Source organism: Lygodium microphyllum, unplaced genomic scaffold, assembly GCF_053477565.2.
Source record: "Lygodium microphyllum isolate KBCC unplaced genomic scaffold, Lygodium_microphyllum_v1.1.10 scaffold_109, whole genome shotgun sequence".
Classification (NCBI taxonomy): domain Eukaryota; kingdom Viridiplantae; phylum Streptophyta; class Polypodiopsida; order Schizaeales; family Lygodiaceae; genus Lygodium; species Lygodium microphyllum.
In genome coordinates, this window is record NW_028229592.1 from 198921 (window position 1) to 206285 (window position 7365).

The 7365-nt window shown below is 41.1% G+C and overlaps 1 protein-coding gene across 1 annotated transcript; it reads left to right on the plus strand.

The window, feature by feature from the left end:
- The first annotated feature begins 1431 nt into the window (after positions 1-1431).
- On the plus strand, positions 1432-4374 carry LOC148008627 ((R)-mandelonitrile beta-glucosyltransferase-like). The gene is made up of 3 exons (XM_087674148.1): positions 1432-1781; positions 1876-2224; positions 2856-4374. Exons 1-3 carry the CDS (start codon positions 1617-1619, stop codon positions 3746-3748), a joined length of 1407 nt encoding a protein of 468 aa, XP_087530274.1. The 5' UTR covers positions 1432-1616; the 3' UTR covers positions 3749-4374.
- Positions 4375-7365: the final 2991 nt, after the last annotated feature.

Sequence of the window (7365 nt, forward strand, 5' to 3'; positions counted from 1 at the left end):
ATAGAAAAATGGAGAGAAAGAAAAGTGAGAAAAGAGAGCTAGAAAAAATCTTGAAAGGGAGAAAGAGAAAAATAACGAGAGAGAGAGAGAGAGAGAGAGAGAGAGAGAGTACAAAACCAAGAGAAAGATATAGAGAGAGAAGAAAAGAAAGAAGAGAAATAGGAGGAACAAAGAGAATTATAAGGAAAGGAAATATAAAATTTAAGAGAGAGAAAGAAGAAAAGTATGGAGAGAAGAAAAAGAAAAAGAAAAAGAAAAAGAAGAAGACATAATATGAATACAGAGAGAGAATTATAGAGAGAGGAAATATAAAATTTAAGAAAGAGAAATAGAGTGAAAATAAAAAAAATTAAAGAGAGAGAAGAAGAAGAAGGAAAGGAGGGAGGGAGAGAGAAAGAGAGTATGGAAATAGGGGAGAGAGGGAGAATATAGGAAATAGAAAAATAAACAAAAGAGAAAATATATAGAGAGAAAAGAGAGAAAAAGGTAAAAATTTGAAAGAGGAAAAGAAAAATGAGAGAGAGAGAGAGAGAGAGAGAGAGAGAGAGAGAGAGAGAGAGAAAAAAAACCAAGAGAAAGATACATAAAGTGCAAAAAAGAAAGAAGAGAAGAGAGAAATGGAGAGAGTGGAACAAAGAGAAAGAAAATGATAGAAAGAGAAAATATAAAATTTAAAAGAGAGAGAAAAAAGAAAAAGAGAAGAGAGAGAAAGAAAAGAGAGGAGAGAAAGAGGAAAAATAAGAAAAGAAGAGAATTCGAATACAGAAAGAGAGAGTTATAGAGAGAGGAAAATAAGAAAAGATGAAGAAGAGAGAATTCGAATACAAAAAGAGAGAGTTATAGAGAGAGGAAAGATAAAATTTACAAGAAAGAGAAAAAAAACATTTAAGAAGAGATTGAAGAGAGAGAGAGAAAAAAGAAAAAAAGAGGAGAAAAGGAAAAAAGAGGAAAGGGGTGAAGAGAGAAGAAAAACAGGGAGAGAGAGGAGAGAAAAAAAGGAGAGAGAGAAGAAATAGAAAAAGAGGGAGAGATGGGAGAAAAGAGGAAATAGAAATTCTTAAAATTTACATATTTTAAGAGATTGAAGGGGGGAGGGAAGACAAAGAAGAAGAAGAAGAAGAATAATAAGAGAGAGAAAGGGGAAAGGAATATGGAGAGAGCATTGTAAAGAGAGAAAATAAAATTTTAAAGAGAGGAGAGAGGGGGAAAGAGAAGGAAAGGAGAGAGAAATAAGAGAGGAGAGAAGGGAACAAGAAAAGTAAAGAAAGAGGAGAGAAGAAAAGGAGAGAGAGAGCGAATGAGAATGAACAAAAGAGAGAGAATAAGCTAAAATAGAAAGAGGAGAAATAGAAGGGGGAGAGAGAGAACTAGGCGTAGGAAACGGGTGAGAGAGAGAGAGAGAGAGGAGAACAAAACTTCGCTTGGTGCTTTCACAGCCTGGCATTCGCACAACGCAATGCTAGTAGATATTATCGACCCCATTGTTGAGAGGGAGAGTGGTTGATACTGAGAAGAGAGAGAGAGAGAGAGAGAGAGAGAGAAGTAACTACGAGCCTCGGCTGAGAGAAAAGCCACGTTTCAGGGAGTAGTTTGAGAGATTTTTTGCTTCAGCTACCATGGAGGCTCCCCTTCCATTGCACTTCTTGCTACTGCCGTTCCAGTCGCAGGGCCATATCAACCCCATGCTTCACCTCGCCTCTCTACTAACCCGCCACTGGAACTCCATCGTCACATTTGTCAGCACGCATCGCTCCCAGCACGACACCATGGTCCATCTGAAGGTAAGCAAGCTCTTATGCCTCTCCCTCTCACAGTCATAATCATCACAAACAGCAGGCTAATTCTTGCCCTGCTTATCATCATCATGAACCACAGGAACGGGATGATAATGACTCCAACCCCTCTGCAACCCCTTTTGACATGCCCGGCATTCGCTTTGTGTTGGTCCCGGATGGTCTCCCGCACGATTTCTCCGTCGAGAGCACCACGACCTCCTTCGATCACCTCTTCTTCATGCTCGACGCCTTCGAGAGGCGGCGTCCTCTCATCGAGGCTCTGATCACCGGCTCTACCCCACCCATCACCTGCATTATTGCAGACGCATTCTTACAATGGACGCAGGACATGGCCAACAAGCTAGGGATCTCTCGGGTCATGCTGTGGACTTCGAGCGCAGCTTCCTTGTGCTATTTCACCATTCTGGCTAGAGGAAAGATACGTCCAGGTAAGCCATGGATCCAAATTAATACTGCTGTACAGTCTATATAATGCAGGTCTGTGATACTACTCTACTTAATTAGAGTACAATACATTGACAGAATTATGCATTAGTCGATTGATTACTCAATAATTATAGAGTAGAATACGACATACCAGAAGTTTTGGACATTTTTCCATCTGGGAAAAGAGGCCTTTTTTTCCTAGGGTATTCAACATCCTGGGCTTCTGCTCAGGAGGCACGGCATACCTAGCCAGGTGCAGTTTGGGGCAGGATGCTGTCGGCTCCGCCCGTCTCCCAAGTGCACCTATAGGTATGCGATCCATCCCTCGCAGAAGCTCATGAGGGTGTTGTAATTTACAATGTGAGAATTTGTCCAAAACTTATGGTAATATAGTTGAAGATATATGAAAGTACAATAGTTGAAGAAACATCAGAGTACAATACTGTAGTTGAATATATGGTGTCAAATCAAAGTAGAGAAGAAGTTACCTCACTCACTGTATAGTGTGTCACCTGAGGGTTGTTTTACCGACTGGATATCCAAATTTTGTGGGCTGGCTGGGGTAGCTAGCCTCTGAACACTGGCGCTTACCTAGGTTGGTTTGAGTAACTCTCTTGGAATGATGGTTGACAGGTCTGGGGTTATTGGATAAAGAGATGCAGGCGATGGTGGATGCAACCCCGGAGGCGAGGAAGGCGTTTGCAACGAAGCAATTTGAGGGCCTGGATGATACAGCATGCATCTTGGTGAACTCCATCCAAGAGCTGGATGCCTGTTTTGTGGAAGCTATCCACGGGGAGGTTAAACCGCCCATCCGATGCATAGGGCCTGTGCTTATGCCAGATGGGCTAAACAGGGCAGTTACCACCACAACCTATGCAGAAGCAATGGTAGAGGACATGAAGTGCCTGACATGGCTTGATCAGCAGGCCCCCTCTTCTGTCCTATATGTTGCCTTTGGCAGCCTCGTGGCTTTCACCCCCTCCCAGATCGAGCAGCTCGCCCTGGGCATCGAGGCGTCCAAGCGACCATTTCTATGGGCCACACGCAGTAGAACTGCCGGCATCCCTGAGGGCTTCGCGGAGCGTATTCAGGACCGGGGGCTGGTGGTGTCTTGGGCACCACAGCTGCGCATACTCGGGCATCCGTCAATCGGCTGCTTCCTGAGCCACTGCGGTTGGAACTCCACCATAGAGAGCTTATTCATGGGGGTTCCCATGGTGGGCCTGCCGTTCTTTGGCGACCAGGGGATGAACGAACTCCTGATTGAGAAGGTGTGGCAGGTGGGGTTTGGCTTGTCTCAGAGGAAGGGCAGGGATGGGGTGGTGAGCAAGGAGGAGGTGGAGGGGACGATTCGGCTCATCATGGCTGGGGATTCAGAGGAGGGCAAGCGAATCAGAGAGCAGGCCTCCAGATGGAAGTCAATGGCCAGGAGTGCTGTGGAACCAGGTGGCTCCTCATATGCCCAGCTAGAGCAGTTTGTGGACTCCATGGTGGATGCAAGAAACAGAACCATTCCTAATTGACTTATATATAAGAACTACTTGGGTCATAGTGAATGTAAGAAACAAAACCACTTCTTATTGCCTTGCACATGAAGGACTACTTGGTATGAATGTCTGAAACAGAGCACATTCATTATTCCATCATCCAAGAACTTTGTTGGGAGCTTTTACTAAACAAGTAGAACTACCTTTCCACTCACCCTCATTCATCTGCAGCAATAGTCTCAAGGATTGCGGTGCAGGGATGAGAAGAAGAAAAGCTTGCAGCATCTTTTCTGGAAAGGGTCGCCAGGCACTTCCAGCTTGGTCTCTACTTGGTGACAAGTTTTAAGACTAGCAGGCTGCAATGAGAAGCTAGCAGTCTGAGCAGCAACCTTAAAGCAAGTCTCAAGGGTGGTCGTCTAACGGGATCCCCAGGTATCACAAGCGCCTTTGATAATGACCACAGAGCCCTGATGAAGAAACGATGCCCCTTCAAAATATTACAACACTTTTCCTTTCAAACCTTCCCATTATAGGCACCTTAGTGCTTTCTTGTTTTCTCCCTAGGTGTATTTAATGTAGTGTTTTTGATTTTCCTTTCAAAAAGTAGTAAAGAAATTCCTCTTTGTTGGTAAAAATATATGTAGGCATATATGATGAGTTGTCTATCCCACATATTTCCATATGATTTCCCAAGCAAAGTGCTTTGCTAAACATTAGAAAATAGCCATATATATAGCATGCTTGACTTTGTTTAGAGACATCCCTTGGTGCCCCCTCCAATGTGAAAGCCTTATGTTTGACATGCTTCATTGCATCCTCCATACTAATCATATTTCCATCAATTGCATTGTATCCATGCAAACTCATATGGATATTTTTGAGCTCCTTTCCATGCTTCTCATGACGTACAATAATGTGCATACATCCCAAACACCAGAACCATAGGGGTCTTAATGCATCTTTGCATCTTCATAAGCACATATGAAGCACTTAGTGCTACCTTTATTAGTGATTGTATCTCATTATGATGACCATACCTTAGTTGCAATACTTCTTTTGCATCAAGCATCATGCTCCCTTGTTGCATTGTATATCCTTCTTTGAAATCATAGTTATCACACATTGTTGCTTGCAAATGCCCAACCAAAATACCTTGCTTAAGTTTAGGAAAGAAACTTCCACTTTCATACCTTGAGCCTCCTTTACACTTATATATGCAAGAGTTGATTTTAGTTGTAGTGTTGCTTGAAAACATGTGACATATTTAGCGCCACAACACACCCCCACCGCCCCTTGTTTTGCGTGTAAGCATTCATGTGCAACATCTAGCCTAGATCATAAAGACAAATAATTCTACTATGCTTTTATTGTTATGCCTTGAAAACATTTTGAGTAATGGGATCAAATAAATAGATGATGTTTGCTTCATCCCATATTATTGAGCTATTCGAAGGTATCACATCCAAATCCAACTCATATGCATATGCATATCCCACTTTACCATCCCAACTATATTGCTTTGCATTAACCATCTCTCCATAATGAGCTTCTTGACCTTGTTGAGATAGACACATGCCTTTGAGCTTCTTGACATCCTTGTCTACAAGAATTGACAAGCATTTGATTACTAAGACCAGAGAGTTTGCCATATTCCTTTAGAGCTCAAGATGCATAAGAGTATTTGAAATTCTAGCCATTATTTGCAAAAAAATCTCAAAGCATCTTTGCATGCTAGCTTGTATATGTAGACCATTTCCATTGCTACCTTTGTCCTCTTTTCCACCAAAGCATAGGGTTGATCACATATATCTTGTGGCTTCTCTTTCTCATCAGGCAATAAGCTCCTTTGAATCGCCATGCACTTTCCTTGATGCACTGTATATCCCACATCTTTGCATACAATTGCCCAAGAAAAGTGCTTTACCAAGCATTAGAAGACAACCATGTATATATCATACTTGACTTTGTTTAGAGACATACTTTGGTGCCCTCTCTAGCATGAAAGCCTTTTCTTTGACATACTCCCTTGCGCGCTCCACGCTAGCCATATTTCCATCAATTGTGTCATATACATACAATCTCATATGGATTTTTTCAAGCTCCTTTCTATGCTTCTTATGACGTGTAGTAATGTACATATATCCAAATACCAAAAACATAGAGGTTTTAATGCATCTTTGCATCTTCATGAGCACATATGAAGCATATAGTGCTACCTTTGTTATTGATTGTATCTCATCATGACGGCTATATCTTAGTTACAATACTTTTTTTTCATCAATCATCATGCTTCCTTGTTGCATTGTATATTCTTATTTAAAACCATAGTTATACCATGCATTGTAAGGTCTTTGTAGCTATACCATGCGTTGCTACTAGAAACACCTACACCAGGGAGTAGCAGTAACTCTAAGACCTGCTTGGTGTCTACTCTATGTGTGATTCCCTATACCTAGTGGTGAATTCTCACATGTGTAGCATCATGAGGATGTAGTCTTGGGATGTGTCTATGTTGTATCATTTTTTTCACTAAATAATATAAGAGTATAACTTACTCTCATATATCGTGTTATCTTTTTGTGCCGTGTCGAGTGAGTGATTGAGTGCAGATGCATCACACTTGGTATTAGAGCAACTCTTGCTTAGAGTGAAGGAGTGCACACAAAAGTAGAAGAGATCTAGTGCCCCAAAATTGTGTCAAGATGATCCATGTTGCGACACCCCAAATCATGGTGATTCTAATATAAGTCAATATCGAAAGACTTGATGCGGCTTCCACACAACCACCATCCAAAGACGAAAAATGACTTCCTTGCGTCAATAACACCAAAACCGGGACATGACTTCTGACAACAACATGGAGGACGACAGGGAGAATGCACCCATCCCAGTGGTTGAAGAGAGAAAGAAGAGTTGAGGCCAAGAATGGAGAGAAACTCAAGAAGAAAAAGTAGCTGGTCTAGAGAGGCATTTGGAGAGCATGTCAGGCTTGTTGGACTCAATTTGAAGGAATATGCAAATGAGGGAAGAAGAAGAGGAAAATGGAAGAATACTAGAAGTGGAGCAGTGTTACAAAGAGTGGGTGATACAATAACATGAAGAAGGGAAGAGACATAATCAGCAAGAATAAGTGGATAGATTAGCATATAAGTTAACTAGAGAGGTGTTGAATGCTGTTGATTTTTGTTGTTTTTTAGGCTTGAATGGTTGATTTTTTATGGATGTTGAATCATGTTTAGTTATTTTAGAAGTGGTTTGAGAGTGTTTTGGATGAGGTTGGTTATGTTTTGGAAACTCATGATATTTTTTAGTAGAGATATGAGGCTTTGTGATGTTCTAATAGATTGTGATCGGTTTTGATAGCTTCTGTTTAGCTTTTATTTTGTTCTTTTTTTCTTCTATATGAAGCATGGAGTAATGATTGATGAAGTTTGAGATTTTTTGAAAACTCATTGAATGGTTTTTGATAGTTTGAAATGGTTTTAGTATGAGTTATGTAGTTCTGATGCTTTTCGTTAACCTTCTATAATCCTCTATTGAGCTGTTATAGAGCTTTTATTCTTGCTCTATTATGTTTTGTATACCTTTGTAAGTGTTATGTGTATCGAATGTGAGACTTTGAAAAAGTTTTCTAGCCTTGAAAAGAGGTGAAT

Bases quoted from the DNA above. Each gene is read 5' to 3' on its own strand.
- LOC148008627 (XM_087674148.1), top strand. From the start codon at position 1,617: ATGGAGGCTCCCCTTCCATTGCACTTCTTGCTACTGCCGTTCCAGTCG. The intron at 1,782-1,875 runs GTAAGCAAGCTC...CATGAACCACAG, and splicing joins ACACCATGGTCCATCTGAAG to GAACGGGATGATAATGACTC. The intron at 2,225-2,855 runs GTAAGCCATGGA...GATGGTTGACAG, and splicing joins TAGAGGAAAGATACGTCCAG to GTCTGGGGTTATTGGATAAA.